Source organism: Trachurus trachurus (genome assembly GCF_905171665.1).
Source record: "Trachurus trachurus genome assembly, chromosome: 7".
Taxonomy (NCBI): Eukaryota; Metazoa; Chordata; class Actinopteri; order Carangiformes; family Carangidae; genus Trachurus; species Trachurus trachurus.
Genome location: NC_139901.1, coordinates 16,722,895 through 16,748,417, shown reverse-complemented (window position 1 = coordinate 16,748,417; position 25,523 = coordinate 16,722,895). Strand labels below are relative to the sequence as shown.

The following is a 25,523-nucleotide window of genomic DNA, read 5'->3' as shown; positions in this document are numbered from 1 at the left end:
ACGGAAAATGGTTTTGCACTGTGTACAGTCAGCTCTTTATGTCAGAAATACATAATCCCCCCAGCTCAGATGAATTCGAGGAGCCAGGACAGTGGTTTATTACTTGCCAGGGATGTGTCTGACAACCAGCTTGCTTTTTGTTTTGTCTCAGCAGGTTTGAGTACAAGCAAGCAATCCCTTTATGTTTCTCTTGCAGACACAATCCCCATTATGCAATGTTAAGAACACTGAAGCAAACTGCACAGCGCAAGTGTGCACAAGTGCTTTGTAAGTGCTTTGGTTGGACAAATCATTTTTTGAGTTTGCACAAGACAGAGCACATTCTTGATTATTTTCAGAGATACTTTATACCCTGGCTGTCACGGTATCTGCAATTCAAAATCGACTAAATGTCACGTAGACCTAAAAAGTATTTGCAGAAATCAAATATTTTTAGCTTAGATTTTTTTGGGCTTCCAGGATATGATTGATAATTGAGTTTTGCCATCTCCTTGTGTCTTATATTATAAAAGTCACTGCACAGGAAATATGCACACTTGCTGTATGTGAATCTCTAATGGTTTTCCCCTTCCATTTATTTTTATTTAACAGACGAATCGTGAAAGTACTGAAAAGGACAAAGCCAGGATTCTACACACCTGTGATTGGATGTGAGCTCGTGTTGACCTGAGACCATTGAAATGGAGTTGCCATGGAAACTTATACTGCTGCTGTCATTGGTGGACTGTCTGACAGGTAAGCCTCCCAAACATACACTTTTTTATGTTGTTAGCACAGGAGCTTTGAATTGTTATTTCCAGATTTTTTTGTGAAGGCGCCTCAGCATACGGAACAGATGGCACTTAAAAGTCAAATGGAAAATGAACTGGTTTTATGGCATGGCACACCCAAAGCTTTCCACCAAATTCATAAATGGTAGGAAAAATTCATGCTGTTGTGTTTTCATTGGCAGCTCAAGGTAGCAAATTAACACATTCTTTCAGGTGCACATTGCATTTTTTTCAGACAGTGATTCCTGACGGAAAAGAAAAAGCCAGGTTTCTATCTCTGAGAGACAGGCCCTATCAGCTACTGAATGTGCAGTCATTCATTTTTAAGAGCACCTCAATTGTTACTCTAATTGAGATTGTACTAGTAGCAGTACAGAAATCGTGTCATTGATCTCGCCTTTAATGAGAGACCTAATTGTCCTCTCTTATAAAATGTTCAGGGTCAAATGTTAGTCCTCTTCAGAATGTCAGAGTCTGGAGCTCAGAACAAGATGAATAAAGGCTTTGTTGTATGAGCACGGTATCTTGAGGAATGAGTAATCTTTCATGTTGCCTTGCTCCAATCAGCAGCCCCTCCTCGCAGCTGGGACCCTAAAATAATTAGTGTGCCTGTGTGTGTTTGTGTGTGTGCTTATGAATGTCACTGCGTGTTTGTGTTTGTTCGTGTGCATCTCTTCAAAAGCACAACAGCACGTCGGCAACTAAATTTGCCTACATGGCAATTAGCACCACTTATCACTAAATCCAATACACATCAGTGGATGTCTAATGAGGCTTTCCTCAGGGAACTGTGAGTCACTATGGGATTAGGATCTACACCACAAGTCTGGATCACATATTATGTCCTACTTAGGCATTCTGTTAAATATACAGAGGAGTGAATGTCTTTGGCAATAGTGGAAATCCTTCCATAAATCATTTGATCTCAGATAAACAGCTTCAGTGAGACAGTTCAAATCTCCGGACAGATTCCAGCCACAAACTTTTGTCTTGCAATGATGAGGTGCAGAAAACACATTCACCGTTATCTATTCAACACAAATTAACAAAGAAGCAGAGGGCAAATCGCTTCTGAAAACCATTGTGTTGCACAGCCCTTGCCTCACTCTTGAGGCTTACACTCACAGTTGGTAACACAGAGTAACTGAGCATTAATATTCAGTATGGGCTTACATTACATATGCTCTGCTTGCAAGACAAGTATGGCACAATATAATGATAGACCTCCAAAGGCTCTGTGTTCTGAGAGAGACATGATAAGCATTTTAGTAGGCAGATACGCAATACCGTGTGACGTTGTTGGATAGGTGCTGCTAGGGAGGTTACTCATCCAGACTTGGAAGTGATTTTCTTAAAACAGTAGGCACTGGCTGTGTGGGAGAGCAATGAGGCCAAGGGGAAGTCATTCCCATAGTGAGTTCATCTAGAGTTAACCAACCTCCCCCCATCCCAACCCCCAGGGCTCTGAATGGCCTTAGGCCGAGGAGTGTACTCTACGGCATGTGTGGTTGTGTGAATGAGCTAACCTTCCCATGGTAAGTCCCTTCAAGTGGACAATGAAGAGATTTAATTTGACAGAAGGAGTTTCGTGGCAATAATTTGTCGGCAAGACACATCTATGTATGGGCTGAAGAGAAATTTCTGGTTAACATCATATATTATTCTAAAACATATATCAAACAAGTATCGACAATGTTTGGTTATTAGGGAAAAATAGCCATCAAAAAGGGGAAGAAATTCAGTTGTGGTGCTTGATGTAAAGAGCTCTAGTTTCATAGACCAGCACTTTGCAAGTTTTGTGCACGGCGCACCCCAGCGCAGGTACTCCTCCCATCCCTCCTACCGGCGCAAGTGGGAAGAGGGAGGGGAGAAAGCGTGAGTGAGTTTAACACAGCCGACTCACCTTTAAATGTGCTGCGGGTGAGGCGCACTGCAATTTTGTCATTTTATATTTCGACATGGACGAGGGAGACAGCGACGCCAGACGGCCAAACATTTTACAGGAGGATACTGACGTTTTGGACCGGGAGGTCCGAGCTCAGGATGAATATATGGTAACATGAACAGACCTCCGTGGACTGAGCAAAAGTAGTCTGGGAGGAGGTTACTAATTGTTAATCAGGTTTGCCCTGATGCAGAACCGCTGCCCAGTGTGAAAAACAAACAAAAACTCACATTTAAGTAACCTTAAAACCTGTGTAACAAAGATGAATAGTGTGCACAGATCACAACATAAACAAATACCATGCGTAACGGGGATGAAATCAGAAGCAGCTGTGCGTAAAGGACGCATCACTGAGCTCTGTGGCCGGCCCTTGTCAGCGAGCGTCTCTCTCTTTTTCTCTTTTCTTTTGGATTTTCTGAGATGAGCGATGCCGAATATATGATCACTCTCTGATGCTGAGGCTGTTTGTGGTTGGCTGAGAGAGATGTGAATTTGTTTGTTTGCATCACAGTTTCATCTGTGTTAATTCAGTCAGGTTGAGTTCCTATTACGTGTGACAAACGCCTTTGATCTGACATCAGATGTGACGGGACAATCGATATAGATATACATTTGTGTGCTAGTTGCATTAAATAGTGGTTGTTGTTGTGATTATTTATTGCATTTAAATGTACCTGAAACTGTGGAAACCTGCCTGTGAGGTCTTGGTGACGTGTGCGCACTGTGCACCGGTCAGCCAAACTACCACTGCGCCGAAAGTAGACCAGGTTGGAGCTGGTGTGCTTTCAGCACACCTTTGGCACAGCCTTTTGGAAACTGTCATTGCGCCAGGCTGAATCTGTGACGCCACACCCATCTCGGCGCACCGCGGTCTACCAAACTGTCAAAAGGACCATGTTGCTGCACTCAACTTGCACTGTGCAGGCTGCGCCACCCTGCGCCGCTTTGCGCTGCACCACGAAACTAGAGCCCAAAGTGTCTATTCTCCTATTAACTCATTGAGTGCCAACCACGTAATTTCTCGTTTTTCGTTCCCATGCGTTGAGTGCCAAAAACGTAATTTTACGTTTTTTGCTTCTTTTTTTTTAATTATGAAAATAGACACTTTAACACACCTTTATGTGTAAATTTGGGGGCTCTACGACGAGCAGAACTGAAATACAGTAGATGACGATCAAAAACTCATGACAGCTCATGATCTGGAAGTTTTTATCATAACTCGGCTTTTTCAAACCGAGTTCTGCATGTGGATGCAGTGCAGCCGCTCAACTGTCACCCGCGCTGCTCCAGCAGCTTGGAGCCGAACAGGAAGCTCTCAGCCGGCAGTCCCGTCCGGTCTTCATCTGGAGCAACACCGTGTCCTCCCGCGGTAAAATGTGATGGTCTCTCGGCCAAAGCAGACCGGCACCACCGACCTGTACCACAGAAGGACCGCGACCACCGGTGGGACCGGTGTTCCCGACCTGCTCTGGCCGAGAGACCATCACGTTCCGTGGCGAGAAGCTGTGACACGGCACGGTGCGTCTGTGTTATTGTTGTTTAGTGGCGCCCCCCCCCCCCGCCCCCGATGGTGGCTTTGTGAATAGAACAACAATTGTTGTATATATTTATCTTACACGAGCCCTTTGATCCAGAAATGCGAGTGTCAGAAGAGCGACAGACACAAACAGAGCACCTTTCATAAAAGACGCTCTATCTCCTTTTCTAGAAAAAAAGCATGGGATTTTGATTAAAACGGGCCATGTTTAGCTTGAGTTTTCTCAGGAACGGAGGCACGTAGAAACAAATGGTTTGTGGCCATTTGAAGCAGAGAGTTTCACCTTTCAAATGAGCAAAATCTACAAAAATCGTCAAAAATCTTCTAAATTGCCGGTACACTTGACTAAAACTTTGGAAAGGAGCGCGGCACTCAATGAGTTAATTCCAAACATTTCAACATGAGCCGAAAAATTTTCAGCAGCAGCGAAATCACAGAAACATCTGTAGTTGGCTTTTAAGGGCTACAATTAAGAAACATTGGAAACAGAAATATGAACATATCTAGTAAAACTGCTGTTTAGGCTCCAACCAACAATCAAATGTTTTGTCCTCTGAGAATAATTCAAAATTAACATCAGAAAACCCATTGTTAGATGAATGAGTGTTTACAGTTTCAGAAAAATGATGCATTTTTGGCACACGCTGTTGATGTTTAATTTGATGAAAAATCAACAACATCTCCAGGACTTGTTGAAAGTGAAGTGATATGATTAAATGTCTAGTGTTCTGAAACCACTTATCTCAAACTGTTTTTATTGGCCAATCAGAGCATTCAACAATGAGTCTTCATTTGACAGCTGAAGTGGTTTGGCACAGCAATGGTTGTGCTACTAGAAATCAGTAAGCCTTTAAAGGATTTAAAGTTCTTTTTTTGAGTCGAAGGTGACACAATGCTGACATTCTCTCGTTCAGATTACAAACATAATTGGTTGCAGTAATTGTTTGTCAAGTTCATGCTGATTATGAGGACATCAGTCTGTGATTTCATCCAGTCATCCATCCAGTCCACTGTCAAGACCACTTATCCGTCGAGGGTTGTGGGTAGGCTGGAGCCAATCCCAGCTGACATAGAGCGAGGGCAGGGTATGCCCTGGACAGGTCGCCAGTCACAGGGCCTACAAATAGAGATTGCCATCGCACACACACACACACACACACATTCACGCACTACAGGCAATCCAGAGACATCAAGCAGCCTAATATGCATGTTTTTGAACTGTGGGAGGAAGCTGGACTACACAGAGAGAAAACACATGGAGAACATGCAAATTCCCCAGAAAGGCCCCAGGCCCAGGAATCAAACTCAGGACCTACTTGCTGAGATGCGAAAGTCCTTACAACCACACAACCGCCCTGTGATTTCATCTCACTGCAGCTGATAAAGGATTAAATCCTCTTTCTTAGTAAAACGCATGAGTTTTGGAATTTGTATGAAGGTAGGGCACAGCAGTCTGAGCTGGTAAAATCACATTTTACTGTATTAGTCAGGGCTGCACAATTAATAACTTGCAATATGAACATCGGTTATATGTCAGAAGCAGCCATTTAAAAAAAAAAAAATGTAAATGTGTCAACAGATCGCAGATAGGCCTTTGTCATGCAGCAGACATGCCCAAATAATATACATTTAATGGCATAAGTGTTGTGGGCTGAATTTTTTTAAAATCAAATTTTAAAGCATCTGTAAAGAACTTTCATTTTGTGTTTATTTTGGCGACCCATGTGGACAGAAGCAGTAGCTGTTGTAGGTCAAGAGACTTTTGCATATCCAGTTAAAAGTTCTTTGTAGGGGCTTTAAGCCACATCCTCTTTATTCACCTTTGTCGTTGTTGTTTAGATACAGTATATTCTAACCAGATGAAGGATACAGTGATCATCTAAAGTTATAAAAGGAACAAGACAGGTAAATGTTAGACAGCTCAGCTTCCAGCCTTTGGAGACATCTTCTGTGTCAGTGAATCACTTATTTTGTTTTGTTTTGTTCAGTCTGTTTGTTTTGGAGAGGACACCCCTGTGGATAATTCAGCTGCCGACAAAAACCTGTTGAACGTCTGTTTCATAGGTTATTAACAAAACAAATGTTACAAGTCTCCAGTTGCTCCAATACGTCATCGGTCTACTAAAAGCATTGGTAATTGCACTCTGAATAAAGACTTGCGTATATTCTGATTGCTACAGTGAGACAAGGGATAACATGCAGACGACAGCTAAGACTGGAAAGCCTGCCCTCCCGGTTGGACTAATCCTTTGTGGTACGGCTAATACCACATTAGCTGTCCCAAATTACAGATTTTTCAAACTAAAACTGCTTTATTATGTTTCTACTGGCTCATAACCCTACCCATGTGATTTGGAGAGGAAGAAGCTCCTGCAGATGAATCAGCCTCTGATGAGTAGCTATCTCTGCTCCCAACCCTTCCCTGACATCGGTCACTTTGATTTCCTGTATGAATCTAAACCTTGTATATGTTCTGTGTGGACGACAACAGCTCCTCTGGTTCCTTGCTTTCATGACATCACCAATTTTGTCGTTGTTTTTATTGAAAGGCTCCTTGTGGCTGAAGTTACACACTCTGCGTTTCAGCACTACCACTGCAAGATAAATCATATCATTTTTTGTATAAAGCAGATTTATGGTGCCGATTAAGGGCTGCTTCTGGTCGGCAGTATAATCTTCTAGGCCTACTACTACTTTACTCTCTATCCCTATGTGTGCATTCCAGGGATGACTGGAGTCTCAAATATTGACTTAACTCATTGATTCATCTGAACATGGCAAAGCCTTTTACGAATCCTTAAGCAAGGATTTCATTGCATCTTTGAAGTTCTGCATATGTGAAGATGTGGAATATTCCCTGGTGATTGCTCCTCTCATAGTTGGCTGTACTTCCACTTCATCCAGGAATGAAAAATCATCCAATTTAAATGTACTTGCTGTGAAGGGTTAATTATAGACCACAATGATTGAACTGTACTGTGTATCATTTCTTTTAAATGCATCACTGTTAATTAAAGAGCAACGAGCAACATGTTTTGACATGACAGATCCAACAGCCTGTTTTTCTGACATATGTACTGTACTGTCTCCCGAGGCTGAAGTCATGAGGCTGATAACGTCACTCCACTTTAATCTGAACATTTTACATGCATTGTTTTACACATCCACAAAGCCATGACAGTAGATAGTTGCCGGTGGAATTAGATTAATATAAAGAAATATTAAACATTTATTTTCAGCACTGATCTCACACATACAGTAGTTTAATTAGAAGGTGTTAACACGTGCGTCAAAGTTGTGATTTTCTTACTTTACTGTCTTATCAGTATGTATGAGCTATATGTTATTATGCAAGATTTTTTTTAAATGTGCAATTATCCACTGTATGCTGCTTTGCATTGTTAGACAATGAAAACTGCACTCAAAATTTCAGAAATCAGTGAATTTACTGCGGTTGAGAGCATACAGTTTTATACCATGATAAATGTTTCCATTAGTGTGCAGCACAGCAGCTTGTAAGTGACAAATAACCTTCTAACCAATCTTGAGGAGGAATAGGAAGGGATATTACTACAATTAGATGAAAAATGGCATTCTCAGAAGCAGTATGTTCCTGGGTTTATGTAGACATTCAATACAGAGAACACTAACAAAAAATAGCTTTAATTTGCCTTCCCCACATATGGAGTTGGACCTAATCAATTTCTGTGTTTCCCCAGTGTACATGGCATTGGATACTCTTGATACAAAGGTTGTTATTGAATTTCAGTTGCACTAGCTTTGATTAAGTAGAGAATGGTGTGACACTGTTGGATATTGGTTTGGAATGACTTGGCCACATTTCTCTCCTTGCAGACTGTGCCACCGACTTTGTAATTAGTTTAATTAACGACAGTCGGCTGTACAGTATTACACCGTAGCGCATATAGATAAGATATCGTGTAAGTTCACTCTATTTATTTCTATTGGTTTCGAATGTCTTCTCTACGTCGATAGTACAATGTCCATTCACAGGTTTTTCCTTTTTCCAGTGTTTTACTGGTAAACTGTTAATTATTGATTGTTTTATTATGTACAGTTTGATGTTTTTTGTTTATCGAGGACCTGGAGAAACAGATTGCCCAGATGTTTTAGATGTTAAGAAAAGATTTGTTTGAATCTATGTTGGTTAAACATCCAAACCTTCCTGCTGGTCTTGAGAAACACTTGCTGCCCCTGAATGAGAGACCTTATAGGTGTACCTTATCGGCCTGAACAGAGGGGAAAGATGCTTTAAAAAGCAAGATTGGCTTTTTTTATTTGATGCATAAAACCCTGAGCTGAAACGAATGGATTTGGGACCTCACAAACGACCGATACCTCCCCCACAGCCAACTCCCCATGTGCCTGTTTATTCATGCTGAGGTAAGCTGGAGGAATTCATTTGCTGTCAGCTAGTATTGAATTTGAGATTAGTTTTTATTTCAGCCTCCAAAACAGCTCCCTCTGCCTTCCACTTGTGCTTCGGTGCTGAGTCTTGTGTAGTCTGAGGAGCCTTGGAAAATGGCTGTACATATCACCATCTGGCAGCAGGTGACAGATATGGGTGGAGGCGGCCTATATTTTTTAAAGATCCTTTCATAATGACCTCCATCTCTGTCCTGCGGCATTGTGAAGTCAACTTCCCGTTGGGATTCTGGATCAGTGCACTTCTCTGATAGAGCACTTTTTCATCATTCTACTTTGTGTGCTGCTCAGGGGTGCTGAGGGTTGGACCTGCAGTCACATTTTGACATTCTGGTTGTGACATGCTTTCTTGACTACATTTTGAATCCTCCAACAGGTGTGTCAATTGTTATGGTCAGTGCTGATTTTACATTTTAAACCTTCATTACTTAGCTAAAGTATTTTGCAGTATGGTCTAGTCAAGGCAATACTTATGCCACCAAAATGAGATCTTCCTGGGAAAGAATAGTAAATCCCTGAATATCTGTGGAGCTCGGTCTGAGCAGGCCTAGCCTGTGTGTAGCCCTTAATGTTTGATTACCAGAAAGCAAACCACAAAATTATTCTGCTTTCCCTACCACATGTTACATTCATTCCCGTTAGAGCAACGGAAGAGTTTCAGAGAGTTTGCATCAGTTTGAACTGAGCCCCCAGGCACAGCCCCCGGAGCTCAATCCCTTCTCATTATTCTGACAGTTACTCACCATTATAACAACAGTTGCCATGGTGCTGCCAAATATCAGGTCACTTTAGCACTGCCATGATCGAGGGGACGGGCTACAACCAAATATCTACAGTATGTTGATTAAATTTTCCATTAATTGAATATTGAGTTATGTTTGTGTACTGCACTCCATGTAGGGTTTGATGAGTGCACTGCACACCAAGGCTATGTAAAGAGTACTGACAAGCATGGGTCAATGCATTTTGGGTATTTGCCCCTGGTTGCAAGCGTGGAAATGCAAGTTGTGCTGTAACAGGGGACACATCAATAAAATTGTGCCCTAGTGCCCTACGCATATAATACAACTGAATACAATAAAACACCTTCAAAGATGCGAATGAATGTTGAAAGATTACTTTTTGCACTTTATATATGCAAAAACAGTTCCTAAAAAAATAAAATAGATTACTGAATAAATAAGCTGAAGTGTTGAAGTGTTTTTCAAAAAAATATGCAGAATGTAAATGTTTTTAACTTAATAGCTGAACTCATTTATCAATTCTGTGATTCCTCTCATGTTAACTGCATGCTTTATCTTCCTGGCAAGTTTATGCACAACAAGTGTGAGGATTTGTGTTTGAATATGCGCTGTACAAGGAAGTGTCTTCTGGTAATCAATCATCTCTCAACGCTGCTGCGAAGGACACGCTTCATCTAACAAAGATTATAATTAGGAGGCCTTTATTCTGTGTAACTTTCTGAGAGGTTTATCCTTGTGGAGAGGAACAATCAGTGTACAAGGTCCCTTGTCAAACATCCCCACCCTCTCAGAGAGTTATTTTGAGTCTTGAGGATAAACCTGTACTCCCTGGGCTTCAGGGACTTGAAAAGGCTACCTGTCTCTCATATAAATTAGTTGCCCTGCCTATAGAATCCTCCCACTTCTGCACCACAACAGAAATGCAAATATAGTCTGACAAATCCAAATGAATTCCCCTTCCATCGCAGGGAAGAAATGTTTATTCCAATGAAGTGTTGACTACCCCATGGGTCACTGTGGGTTTTGCCAGCACAACATGCTGCTGTCTGTGTCTTTGTTCTTACAAAAACAATGAATCAACAATGCTGTGATATCACTCAGGGAATTTAGAGTTATTGTATAAATGTATGTACTATGCTGTATATATTGTATATTTACAAGTTTTTCTCTCTTGTAGAACGCCACATGATGAATAATTATGATAATGATAGTGATAATAACGATAACAGTCGTCAGTACTGTCCACACTGCATATATGCACAATGAATAACACCATAAAAGTGTTATTCAAAGCAATCTTCAGGCATCACTGTTGATTTGTTATATCATGGCAAGATTTCATTATGAGTAATGGGTAGCAATGATAAAAGCAATTTTTGTTCCACTTCCCCAGAACAAAAACAGTGTTGAAAGAGCACAAGACATAAAAACACAAAACAACCCCTCTCTCAAGTATTCAAAAAATTGCTCTGAAAATTATAGGCCTTTTCTCTTTGTCTATTTCTCAAGGGCACCATTTTGATGGTTCGAATGAGGGCTGATTTAAAATGAGACCATATTACTCTCAACATTTGTTGTTTCAGATTTCTTACAGGATGACATCCCTTGGGAAAGTGGTGATGAGTTTGAAGGGTTTATATGAAACTGTGCTGAAGTGTGGTGGCTTCTGACTGTACAGTCTGTACATTCAAATGTTTGCATTAATGTTTTATGAAGGTTACCAGCTGATGCAGGACCTTAGGGAAGTACTTTTTATGACTGATATGAAAAATGCGTATTCGTGCCAAACAGAAATATACACAGTAAGTCAGCCTTCTTTTGTGCAGCACGGTTTCCAACTTGCTTCCTGTAAATGTTAAATGTGGTTTTCAGGCTCACAATGACAAGAAACTGATGTAGCGTTTGTTGGTTCCCTACACAGAAAGTGGAGTCCTGCTGAGGCCCGTGTTCACCAAACAACCTGGCAGTGTGGTGTTTCCCCTTCAGCCTGGTGAGAACCGCAGAGAGGTGGTGTTTAGCTGTGAGGCACAGGGACACCCACCACCCTTCTACAGGTAACACTTGCAGGCATAGCTTTATGCATGCTGTTCAGTTTTTGTTATGCAGAACCCTCAGGCAGTACCCCAGAGCTTTCAAGTGTAACATTTGTACTAAAAACCAAGTGAGACTGGATTTACTGCCTTGGGAAAACTGGGTATTCGTCGACCTTATGGCTCTGTGCTGCAAGCTGCCAACAGCTTTTAGCTTTACTGTCAGTCTTAGTTAATTTGAAAATGAAGAATTAATTGGCCTTCGTTGCTGATCTATTGTATATTCACATTGTGTGATGAACCTCTATCATTTTTAGAGCTTCCAGTCATCAGTGTCAGTGACCACTGATAAGATCAAGTGACCCAAGAGAATCACATACCAAAACTTGGCTGCTATCATGACAGAGATTGAGTGAAGAAGAAAAAAACCCAAAAAAACTCAAGTCTATTTCACATACCAGAAATGATGTGATAAGAGATGTTGTTCAATATCTCTGCTTCAGGACTGCTACAGTTAATGTTATATACACAATCACTGCCAAAGACTTCACAGACTCATCTGATTTGGAGCTTATCATTACGCGATAAAAATCACTTGATGGACAGAGGTGCAGCAAAACAGCGGCTGTTCTTGTTCAGTACACGGACTGTGTGCTTGAGCAGTCCTCCAGGGACTGTGTTCGAAACAAATTGATGCCCGGTTCTTCTGCTGCTAAAATGATGACAAATGAAAACAAATGACAAACAATGATTTGCTTTAAAGTGCATCAAGCACATATGCTGTTAATTCATAATCCATCAAATGGGGCCACATAGCTGTTGTACTTCTGTCAGTGTAATTAAATGCAAATTGCAAAGCCAAGCATTTAATGTGTAATAGGTTGAAACGATCTCTCATAACATCAGCATATGCGGCCGCTAATGTAGCTTGAAGATCCTTGGTGTTATGCCTAATGGGCACAAATTGAAATGAATGTACAAGATCTTATCACTTGGATCGGCTGGAATACTTATTAAGCAATCAGTCACTATTTCACTGTCTGCATAGACCTACTTTTTCAAATAGAAACCAATTCACAAGTTCAAATCAGTAACATTTTTTTTTTGCCCTTTTGAGTTCAAGTTCTGAGAGTGAGCACGGCTCCATATCGAATCAAATTTTGTCTAATTAGCTCTTTAATTACAGCAAGTGCCACCAACTGTGGCAGTTTATATACCACATTAAGAAGTGATTTTCAGATTGATCACAAGCTGTTATGATATCAGTCTTTTATCACTTCTAATGATGGGACTGATATGCAGATGGACATAGGCTGTGATGTTAGTTCAGTCAGCACACATCATAGTGCTGCCTTTGACTTGACAATTTCCTTTTGTAGCAGAGGTCACTTGTGCCAGAGCTGGAAATGAGTTTTGAAAGGGTTTTGGGTCCTTGTGAGGTTCAGCAGCAGTACACCATATGCTGAGTGGCTCCTCACTGCTGTGAATGTTGGCAGGTCTATTTCAGGGGCGCCAAGGACAAATTAATTTGTCCAAGACTACCCAACGATCACTGCCACATAGAGCTCCCACTCCAAGTTGTCACCACAGCCCCTTGATTTGTCTCATCTGGAGCTGTTGGACCAGTTCCAGCAGCAACACCGAATCACTAAATCAATCTAATCAGCCAATCTGCTGTTGAGCACCACTCCACTGCCCCCCCCCCCCCCATTCCCTTCCTTTCAGCTGCCTCCCGTTCTCTCTCTCTCTAAATATTTTTCAAGGAAGAAAGAGGAGGAAAGGTGAAATTGGAAACCTCAAACTTCATTTTTTTTCCAGAGAGCTGTGAAAATCTAATTAAGACCAAGCAGCTAACATTCACCCTAATTGTGGCTTATTTCTTCGATGAAAAGCTATTTCCTGAGAGTCTTCTTTTGCATGTGTCACTTTTCTTGTCAGTCTGTGTTTATGCTCTATGTTTTTTCCTCATTTTCTTTCCCTTTGGCTGTGGTTTGAGAATGAAAGTGTTATTTGCACATAAACTTTGCCTGATTGTAAAGCAGGCAATTCCAAGAAGCCATGATTAAATGTATCTATACATTTAGAGAGCTTTCTGCTAAACTAAATGGAAGAGCTTAATCCTTTTAATATTGTGTCATGTTGTCGTGTGTCAGTGTGTCAACAGTTTAATGTTCAATAGAAATCGAACCTTGTAGTCTTCAGTAATTATTTAGGAGGCTATGGTCACATGCTGAATTTGGTTGTACCGGCATCATCAACTCAGCAGGTTTTCTTGGAACATGAGCTTTAATTATTCAAAGAGCACAATAATAACACTCCCAGATCCCAGCCACACAGATCTTGTACAGTAACAAGTTGACCGCTGGCAGATGTGTCTTGCTGTTCTCTCTCTCTTTCTCTCTCTCTCCCCAACTCTTTTTCTTCTTTCTTTGTCTTGCACACACACACACACTTGCTGGACTGCTGTGTTACTCTAGAGAAGAAGAGGTTCAATCAAACAGCAGTATTATCCTGTGTGTTGCATGAAGTAATTTTGTTGGAGCAGTGGTGGTTCTTGCTCCTTACATGTGACAATCACTGTGATTGGAGGGGAGGATTTTGTTCCTTGTGAAAGGACCATCCTTATCGGGTTGTGGTTGATGGACAAACAGGCTGAAAATAAAAAAGGAAATGTCAAAGGAATCTACAGAACTTGATTTATTTGTTAGACGTGACATGTGCGAATTGAATAAAAGCCTGAATAGAAATAAACTGCATTGTGAAATGTCTGTTGTTGATTGCCTCTCATTTCAGTATTCATTTTGGCTTTTGCCATAGCACACTTCACAGTGTGACATCTCTTTCAGTGTCTGTAGTAGCCAGTACAGTGTCTGGTAAGCCACAGTTTAGGTTACTGGTCAGTTTCTCTGACTTTGATAGTTTTTGTATTAGCATCCATCTGTCTAGTACAATTAATCAGAGCTGATTATCACACACTATGCACTAAGGACATTTTCATGTGCTTGCATTCACAGGTGGAAGCTAAATGACTCTTTCATCCTGCCCAGACCGGGGTCACGTTACTCTCTCATGGGAGGAAACTTGCATATCAGTCGCCTGAACAAAGAGGAAGATGTTGGCATCTACCAGTGCCTGGCATCAAACTCCTTTGGCACCATCGTCAGCAGAGAGGCCAGTCTGCACATTGCATGTAAGATCATTGTATGTTTGATGTAGAAATGACTTCAGCCGGTGTCACTTGAGTCAGCTTCAGCAGGGACTGAAAGGTACAGGTTAAAAAATAAAGAGAATCTGAAGGTGAGGAGTTAGAGAGAAGTGAGCTCACTGGAGGTCTGATAAGATGACTGATATTTCTAACACTGCTCTATTGATTTTAATTTTTATAACTGTTCATCATTAGTATGATGTGTTATAGGATGTGGGTATTTTCTTTTTTTAAATTTCAGAATAATTTCATTTTTTATTGGTGACAGCCACTTCAATTAGCAGAAATACAGCTCTTGGGCTATTTGGCATTCAATAGTCTTCAATAATTCGTGTTCTTTTCAGTTTCATTATCATTTAATAAAATGTATTATTTTATTGCAGCATTTTTTTTATTATTCAGGTTTAGTTCAAGTTCACTTCTTCTGAATTCAATTCGGCCTTTGTTTTTTATTTATAAGTAAAATTTCATTAAGCATCAGACAATGTAGTTAACTGAAAGTATAATTTCCATGAGTGTCTGGAAATTGTTTGCTGTCAGACCTGATGCAATCTAACAAAAAACATCCAGGGACAGAAGACAGGCAGTAGTTGAAACATTCAAAATCAACCAGTATTATCAGTCAAATGATAATACTGTCAAATGCATCCATGAATTTTCTCGCATTGATATTTACTGAAGTTAGCCTGCTCACCAGCTTGCCTTAGCCTGCCCTGTCTTGCACTATAAATAAATATAATATGGAAATATGCCTTGTACCTCAAGAGTGAGTCACTGTAGCGTCCAGTCTGCCCTCAGTCCATGACAGGATGAGAGTAGTAATTGTGACTAAGGTTATAAACCTGTGTTGTAGCCGTCCTCATTATTCCTCCACTCGTTCCTCAAGCTCAGCTGTTGCTCTTCTGCTCTGTCTCTCTGATTGGGCAAACTGGGTATGACCTTTGTTGCCACTACAATAAAAAACAAAGAAAATTACCTTACTGTACCTACCCGGACACATACTGTAATCAAAATTCACTGTACAACTTAGTGGAAAACATTTATATAACCCAATCCATTCAGGTTTTTCAGTGTGTAACAACTGTCAGGTTCATGCTAATATTAGCTCAGTGTAAAGGTTGATACTTTTTGATTGGCCAGTGAGCCCAGCTCTGATACACATGCACAGCACGCTCTCATGTTTGCCCAGAATGACAGACACACAAAGAGGGGCAGTAAAAACTTTATGAAATCTTTGACAGTCCACCTGCCCACCAATGTGGCAGCTCATTAGGATTTGTCCACAGGCCAGCTATGGCCTGGTCTTACTACGCCACTGAGGAAGGAGAGGTGGGAGGAGAGAAAGGGTGCATTTCCTTGTTTTTTATGACAGGAGTGGACACCTCAATTTTCTGGTGATATGCTGTTCCCTATTTGTTTAGATTTGACTGACCAAAAAACATATTTCTTTGACGGTCATTAGTAAGAAATCAAATAATAACTAATTACATATATACAGTATATTGATGGTTAATTTTAACTTTTTATCCTTAAAAATGATTAATGCCCCACTGTTGATGTTTTCTCTGCCTGGAGGTTCAACATTTTTCACATCCCTGTGCTGAGGACTGTGTGATTGTGTGGTGGGCCTTGACAGACCCCCATATAGTTGATGCTTTACAGCCTTCATCCATCACATTTTATAAGACCAGAGTCTAAGGCATCTCTGATGGCAAGGTGAACTTGAGGCCTCCACTCTTGATGGGCACCCATATCAAGTGACAGCTCTTATATCTGTGAACAGACGGTGCAGCTTGATTAAATTCTGATGTCTGTTTCTCTGCCATAGCAGACGCAGAAATGATCATTGGCTGGGAGAGCACTGGAGGTATCCATCTTACAGTTTTTTGGTGCTTCTTTGTCACAGAGCAGCTTTGAATCTTCAGCATAAGGCAAATCTCTGTGTCCTGAGTTGCTTGCAGGCCGTTGATCATATCCAAATTTCCAACCAGTTTTTGAGTCCTGGCTGGTAGTGTATGTCATTGTTATTGGTGTCATCCATCGCTTGGGCCAGACCTGGAACGTGCCGCTTTTGTCAATGGATGAGGACAAGCATCAGTGCCGATGTGCTGTACATCTTATTTATTGCTTTTGGTTTAACTTAATTAAGTGTGCTCTGTGATTGAGTAGGTCTCAGGTCAAGGGAATAACTCATTGGAGGAGCTGCCTGTTATGAGTCACTATCATGTCATTTTTAACAGCATCTGATTCACAGTAGCTCAATATGCTCTTTCAAACTCCCAGGGGCTTGTGTCTATCTCTATCTCGTAATAACTCTGAGAGACAAAGACGCAGGTAACGGTCATAATGATGAGAATACAAGGATCTTCAATAATGTCCAGCTCATACTCTTATTAAGCCTGGGATAAAGATTCCTTTCTGTATGATGACATTTTGTGACGTGTCAGTCATTACATGCTGTAAGGCGGTGACATCGCAGCTCCAGTTTTTTTTTCTTCTAAAACCTTTTTTACGCCAAAGTAAGTATAGCCACTAATCCTGCTAAAAACGCATTTAACTCCTTTTACTCTGCTAGATGAGTTTGTCTGTCTGGTCAGAGCAATGTCACATGGCCACGGAGCTCGCACACAGACACATGAGAGAAATAGTGAGCTGTAGCCACTGAGTCTCAGTGTGAGACGCTTGGATTGTGTTTTTTAAAAAGGGCTGCAGCTCACTGCTGCTGTAGCCAGTTTCTATCCCAAGTACAGCGTAGGCATTATGTTTCCTGTCACCTGCCCAGCGCTGTGCTGGGTTAGGTGCACTGACAGGTGTGTTTGCAATGTCTGTGTCCAAAAGACGTTACACCGAAATAATAAAATTGGTGTCCTCCTGTTTACAGAGTGTGCATGCAGAAGGCAGACCTGTTTTCAGCCAAAAAATCATTTGGTGGACATTACATTTTAATAATTTCAGAGCATTTTAACAAGAATATGCTAATACTGATTAGTGTGAATAATAATTATGACACATATAATTTTGATACTGTTTTATGTCTAGTCTGAAAGCCTAAAACCAACACTGTAAGTCACCACTGCTAAAAACAGGTGTAGAACAGTGATTACAGCGTCCTTATTTGTAAAAAAAAAAAAAAAAAAAAAAATGCAATTGTACTCTCATTAACAATGTAAGCTATATTTGTTGATATTTTGAAGAAAGCCCATGCTGATGAAAGACTGAAGATCAATGTCTAAGATCTGTGCCAGCTGATGATGTCCCATAACACTGACTGTGTGCAGGCAAGAGTTGCATGCATGCATATGCAGTGAAAACATAAGAGTAGATGGACCACATTATTTAATCCTCTGAAAGATGGGTGATATAACAGTTTATACCATCTGTTTGGGGCTTAAACCTCTAAAAGTATAAAGGTTCTTGATCCTGTTGACAATACAGACTTAAATGTTTAAAAGGTTCTGCTCGCCTGCTGGGAGTGTGGTAAGGAATAATCTATTTGGTTATCAAGCCAGATTGAGTTTCCTAATCTCCAAGGGATATTTTTGGTGTAAATGAAAGGATTTTCACTGATGCAAGATGCAACATTATACAGCAGATTGCAAGGCTTGCAATAAGCAAAGTGTATTGGATGCCTCTCCTGGAGAACATGCTACAGCCTGGATGTTGTGCTGCTTATAGAGCCACAAGGGTAAAACGGTGTTTAATGAAGGATGAAATCGTTGTATTTACAGTATGAAAGAGATGCAGGATGTGACTCCCTTGTATCTTATAAGTTCTTATCAAATTCAGCCCTGTGATTGCTCTTCATCCACATCTTTTTCTTACTGGCTCCAGTCTAACTTAACAGCCTTATCTATATAATTACTTTGCAAGATTTCTATATCTTGTTTTTTTTTTTCATTTTCTTTTTGTCTCTCTTTCATTAGTCCTGCACTCGTTTAGTCACTGCTGTTGCCTCAGGTGAAAATTAAGCCTCTTTTGTGCTGGGGCGCATCTGAGGAAGGGACAATAACATTTCTCATCAGCGCCGTGATGCTATACAGTAAGTGCTCAGCCTCGGTTTCAAATCATCTTCTAGCGTGCAGGTTAGTGAGCATTTTGTGAATGCTGCGCTACACAACAGTGTTGTAATTGACAGGAGACTCCAGCAGTAGCGCTCTGTAAGACTTAGGCCCCTTTGATGTTTATCACTCCTCAAATGTCATGTGTCACTCACTGTTAAGGGTTCACTGCTTGATGCGTCTATGAGAAGAGAGGAGAGGGGAGGGAAGGTGAGAGACACACCAAATGAGAGAAGGTGATGGTTTTCATCTATCAGTAATGCAGCTATTCATTTATATTTTTACTTTTATCATAACAACATGACAGTTTGTTTATTGCATTGTTTTTGTTACTTGCCCTTGAGTGATTTTCGTCAGTAATGAAATTTACACAGTTTTATTGAGTGTTGAAAAACCCTTCTGTTTACAACCACAGTCACTATTAAAGTAAAGATTACTTACTTCAAGGTAAGAATATTCACACAATATTGCATGACAAAATGGTTTGCTGTAAATTACAACTGGAAATGCTTTCAGGCACATTGTTTTGTCAAATGAGGGTTTGTGTAGATGTCCTCCACATATTTCACTCCTCCTCCCACACAAAACATGTAGACTACTGTACATGTAAGGTATTACTCATAAAAATAATAATAATAATAGTAAAAAACAAGGAGCATAAAGAGCTTTCTGGTAAAGATTGGACAGCATAAAACATCACAAAACAAACACAAACCAATACTGTGTGAATATTCTTACCTTGAAGCGAATAATCTTTGCTTTAATAGTCGAAGTGACTGTGGTTGTAAACAGAAGGGTTTTTCAACACTAAATAAAACTGTGTAAACTTCATTACTGACGAAAATCTTTAAAGTGCAAGTAACAAAAACAACGCAATAAACAAACAAACTGTCATGTTGTTATGACAAAAGTAAAAATATAAATGAATAGCTGCATTTCTGATAGGTGATAAAAACCATCACCTCCTCTCATTTGGTGTGTCTCTCTCTCACCTTCCCTCTCCTTTCCTCTCCTCTCATAGATGTATAAGTTTAGTGGTTAGACAAGAAGCTGAGCTAGTCTGAGAACTGAGGCTGGTCATGAATCTAAGTATAAGTAAATTGACAAGACTTTCTCAAGAGAGATCGATTAAAATGCACTTAGAGCGCATCTTTGTTAATAATTCAGAAAAAAGTGAATAGTTAGGTGAAAGAAGCTTTTATGACATTAATGGGTTTAGAAGATATCAGGGAACGTTATTATATTTAAACTGATTCACATTCGCTTTTTGACACGGCTTGGTGAGAGGTGACTCACTTAACAATAACTCATCAACAGCCATGACTGTTTCAACCGAGGAGCGCTAACAAAGACATAACTTTTATGGTAAGGAAGGAGAAACGATTATTTTCATTTCTGCTCGAAAACAGTTACGACCTTTCAGTCTTACTAATGGGAGGGCATTATTAGTCAGCCCACCTGTCAACACTTTGGTCTACAACGCTTGAATCAATTGGCATAACATTAAGTTCAAACATACATGGTCCCATGAGGATGAATCCAAATATCTTTGGATTGATATTAATTGATGATGCCCAGACATTTCACCCTGAGCCATCAGCCGATTAAAATCTGTAGTTTTTTGGCCAAAAGGTTAATAGTGTTTTTAAAGAATATATTCTATTCAAACCTTCTGCAACTGGTCAGCTGACATCAGAAATACACAATAACCCTTTTTGTTTTGTTTTGATCCCCATTAGCTTTTGCCACGCAGCAGCTATTCTTCCTGCAGCCTTACTGTCATGAATGACTGGTTTGAAGGCAGCTGACATAAATGAAAACCTCTAACTTTCTCTGAGAGATTGTTGTACAAGCAAATTTAGCTGAAATCACAGAGCAGCTGTTATCTTTAACTTATGTGATGGTGATTTTGTCAAATTATATTGTGGTTATAAAATGAGGATTTTAGCAGTGCAGTGCGGCAGCTTGGGAGAATAGCAAATATATAAAGGGCTGAAACCAGCTGACACTAGGCAGAAGGCAAATGGCCTTCAATGTGGTCCAGCCACGTACTGGGTTTTGACCTAGTCTTATTTCATTAAAAGACAGAAGCTTAATGGAGGCAAATGAACCATAGCCAGAGAACTTCAAATAAAGAAACTTTTTAAAAGTCTTTATTTATTTTATACAATGACTAGGTGACAAATGTAATGACATCACAAATTGTCCTCAAGCTAAGACTTCAAGAGCATGGCTTCAATTCTTCCCTTTTTGCAATCTCCTCTCATTCATTACAATGGGTCACATTGGAGTAGCAAGCCCAAAAATGCAAATTCACATCCAATTTCATGGATCTGAAAACACTCAAAATAGCCTGAACCCAGCCATGGAGAAGCACATGGAGGTGTAGAGCCATGATAGGCTTGATAAGATGATCCACAGGGTGCGGAACAGCTTGGGTTGTCAGGCATTGTTGGCTTTTAGTGTGTCTAGCTCATTTACGCCCCACCATACTCCAAAGGAATATTGATCAGGAGGGCTTCACATTTGCTGTGAGTTGAGCAACTCTGATATTTTCTAATGTGTGAGCCTGGTTTGGTAGAAAAGGGCCAATTTGATCCCATATTTTGTTTATAGTTCCTACTGACAGAAAGGGTAAGGGGACAAAAAAACACCCAAATAGGAGGAGATGTCTTGTTCAGTATTTCTTCCTCATTATGATAAAATATTCAATTTGATATACTGTTTTTCAGATGTAGCATACACCCTTAGGCAACACCGAGCACAGTTACTTGTTTAGGGTACTTAACACACGTTTAGGCTGCTTGTGTACGGCTTACACAAGCAGCTTTACTTTACCGGTATTTAAAGTTGAGACCCTTTTTCCCCTGTGTAACTGGTAAACAGCAATAATACACTAATGTGCATGTAATAGGAAATTGTTTTTCAGTTTAAAAGATATTTCATCTATCCACAGAAATTTTAGAAATATCTCAATATCTGGGGAAAAAAACATCTTCTTTGAGTCCAATGTCTGTACTGATGTTTAATAATAATATATTCAGTTCAATAATATCTGTACAAAAGGTCCTACATGGCTATCTTAATATGATAGAGTAGACAGCACGTCTTCCAAAACTGTCACTATCAGGAAAAATGGTACTCTATGCACAGTGTTTTTTAATGAGGAAAAAAGGCCGTATTGAAAAGGCCAGTACTTTTCATCAGAGTTATCCAGTTGTTGGAAAATCATGAATCAGGGAGCAGACTACCAAAGCCATGCTAATGACAGACTCTGAAGAAGTTAAAGAGACAGGGCAGCACCCAGGCATATGCAGACCTAGTTTCTTTCACACAGTACACATACCAAATGGTTGTGATGGATATTGTATTATTTCATTAGTCAACTTTTGGATGACAATAAAGTGCAGAAAGTCAGCGAAACAACCGCATGAAACCATTCAAAGTCCTTACCACTGCGGCATGGGATGTACTATCTGAGTCAGCAGGTCGTGGCCCTGCCAGAGCAGCTCCAGTCTAATGTGTTATCAGATAGCGGTTATTCTGCTCTCTAAGCCAACACTGATGTTGGGGTATAGGGAGAAAAATTAGGCAACTTTAAAACTTTGCTTTAGTGGGATAGCTCATTGGATGGCAGTATTGCTTCTTTGGTATCAGTTCATCACTTATACTGAAGATTTTTTTGAATGTTGTTTTGAATAGAGAACAACTATATAACATGTTAACAATAATGATGTCTAAATTCTGTTAAGCTATCATCAGGGAAATGTTTTGGTAAACGTCAATATACTGGAACTATTTGTACGTTCAGCTATTGCTGCACAGCCAGTTTCATTACCTACAGTTACTGTAACTTATCAGAGTAGAAGAAATGCTGTGAGTTAAGCATCAATTCTCACTACTCTATTTGCCAAGAGCTGTCTCTAGCAGTGGAAGGCAATGCCAGTATTAATGCTCTTCGCTCACATCCTCTTCTTCTGAAGTTAGCACGCTAACCAGGTGGCCCTGGTACTGTGGCCTCCTTTCTGCTCCTGTGGATGTAGTGCTGCTCAGAGGGTGTATCATAACTTTTTGTGTTATAAAGACTAAAAAGCTGATAAAATAATTTGAAACTAGCCTACCAGGTAATATTTTTTTACCTCTGTTTTTGAAATTCAGCTAAGAAAGCAAGCACATTCAAAAACTAACTGTGATTTTTTATTTATACAGAGATAAACAGAGTAAGAGTTAATGTTACCTGAAGTTAGGCTGATTATTATTGCCTCCCCAACCATTTCAGGCATACACAGCATAAAATGAGAACAGCGAATTAACACATTTCTCACATTTACTGAGGAACTAGAGGATATACATATATAGATATATATACATACACACTTTGTTAGTTCAGAGGGACCCTATGTGTTTTTGCACCGACTGGCTGTATGTTATTTTGTATTATCCATGAATTAGGCATAGATTAAGAATCGGGCACTGAAGCATCCACTCAATCTGTCTGCACCGAATATGAAAAGAATTTAATGATCTACTAATTAATTTGTGAAATCATACACAAGCTTTATACTTAATCATTTGTGAACCAGCTCCAGCTGAGCAGCCACATCCACTGAGCTCTGGATCAGCTGATCGATGCTCAGGTGACGTTAGATCTTCACATTTTTAACTCATACAAAGTGCAGCCAAACACCAGGCTGAAGAGAGAGGACCAGCAGCAGCTCCTCTGTGGCGCTGCAGACAGGCTGCAGGTGGGCTGGCGGGACAGCGGAGTGCCGTCTTTTTTCTTTTTTTCTTTTTTTTTTGCACCGCCTTTGTTACAGGTGATACATGTGCATGTGCATATGAGATCTGATTTTGAATCGAATAGAGACACCCAGAGATTCACCCCTACAGTCCAGGCTTTTTAAAAAATCAGTACATGTAGCAGTTTACTTTATATTGCTGCTGAATAAATCTGATACATGTGATGTGCATTTTTTTGGGAGGAAATATGGCTTCTGATATAATAGTCTGTAGACATCATCATCATTCAACTTTTTCACATGTGTTAATAAAGCAAACTAAAAATCGCAAAAAGAAAATCAAGAATCGGTTTAATTGAAAATCGATTTTGAATCATGAGCCACCCAAAGATTCACACCCCTATAAAGCTATGTAAAGCTGTTGAATGGTGGATGTAATTTTCCGCCATTACTCACAAGGTCTGCAAAGATCATATTCTTTATTTATTATGCAGAGGGTCGCCCTGCTGTGCTTGTACACAGGATGTGTCAGTTTTGCATTTTTTTTCTCTCTGTTTTTGAATTCTGTCTTGATTATGTCATTATATGGCAGCCGCATATTTGCCTGCACTGCCTGCAGCCAAATATGCTCTGAGAGCCACAGTAAGCATGAAAAGGCAAAGTGTTCAAGGATTGCTGTCTCTATGTGCTTTCTCTCAGCAGGTTGTCAACAAGTAATCGGTCTCCATACAAATGATGTTTCAGTCTTAGTCATTTAATTGTTGCTGGATGTGTGCAGTGGATGAAACATAGAAAGTGATAACAATACGCCATTCCAATTAAATTCACTCATGTGTGACTTATACTTGAGGAATTGCTTTCTGCTCCAGTCAGAAGTGCTCTGGACTTCATAGCACCATGTCTGTGTTTATGCAAACATAGCATGAATTGTTCAATAAAATATGCAAAAGTTCTGTATCATGTCTCACTGTTGAAGTCTGGCCAGTAGCCGTGCTCAAACCAGATATGAAATTATTGAGTGACCACAGATATGACTTGTAGTGCATTTTATCTCTGTAAACAGAGAGGCAGGTGTTTGCTTATTGTGTGCTTATGGCTTCATAATGAATTGATTGTTTTTTCTTTATTGCTTTTGTGTTGTGGTAAGCAGACTTGGAGAACTTCAAGACGCAGAGAAGAAGTCCAGTGAGGGTTCGTGAAGGTCAAGGAGTGGTCTTACTGTGTGGCCCGCCCCACCACTCTGGAGGTAAGTTATTTCTTACGCAATTTAAATTTGTACCTGCCGGTCGTTTGTGCTGCAGTGAAGAGTCACTATCAGTTTTACAGAAATGTGGACTTCTCTGATTCCTCATCCTTACTGTGTTTATCTGGACAAAGTGGAAGTCATGTTTGTGCTCTCCCCCTCATATCTCCTGGCTGTTTGTTTATGTTGTTGAGATCAGTGGAGTGAGTCATTTTTACTTTGGGACATTCTGGCCTGTGAGCCCGATTTTCAATGGGGGCGAGGGAAAACTTTGGCATGCAGACTAGAGAGGCTGTCTGTGGCTGGGGCCCTGCCAGGCTGAGTAATGGAGCTTCTCTCTGAAGGTGCTTTGTTTGCTTCACATCAGCCCTTTGCTTCCACGACATTATCAATGTGAGTTAGCATCCAGTGCTATTAACCTCTACACCGGGGTCTGAAGATTGGCTTTTGTATTACCAGGTGGGCAGGCTTAAAGTAGTCCTCCATTGTAACATACTGCCATTATCTTTAAAGGAGTATCATTAAAGTGTTTTTACTGTAAATATGAAGTTGAATTGAATGAGCCACTTAATAATAATAGGATAGGAGTGGAAAAAAAGCTATGATGATGATAATGGTTACCATTATTGGTATTATTTTTTTTATTATCATCATGAATACTACTATTACTCCTTTAAACATTATTGTGTCAACTTTTGGTGGAATCATTTCATTATGATTTCATCGTAACATAATTCCTTATCCCATATTCATGACTGAAAGCCAACTCAATTTATAAAGATTAGTCACTGAGGTATTGATTTTCTC

At 40.1% G+C, this 25,523-nt stretch overlaps 1 protein-coding gene across 1 annotated transcript in view; it reads left to right on the top strand.

Annotated features, from left to right (window-relative positions):
* Positions 1 to 680: 680 nt before the first annotated feature.
* cntn3a.1 (contactin 3a, tandem duplicate 1) overlaps positions 681 to 25,523 on the top strand; it is a gene marked incomplete at both ends in the record, with an annotated part of 67,113 nt that continues 42,270 nt past the window's right edge. Inside the window, 4 exons of the mRNA XM_083974713.1 lie at positions 681 to 735; positions 11,363 to 11,495; positions 14,486 to 14,661; positions 24,624 to 24,719. Of these exons, the coding sequence (XP_083830839.1) occupies positions 681 to 735; positions 11,363 to 11,495; positions 14,486 to 14,661; positions 24,624 to 24,719 (460 nt within the window). The remainder of the gene's footprint in view (positions 736 to 11,362; positions 11,496 to 14,485; positions 14,662 to 24,623; positions 24,720 to 25,523) is intronic.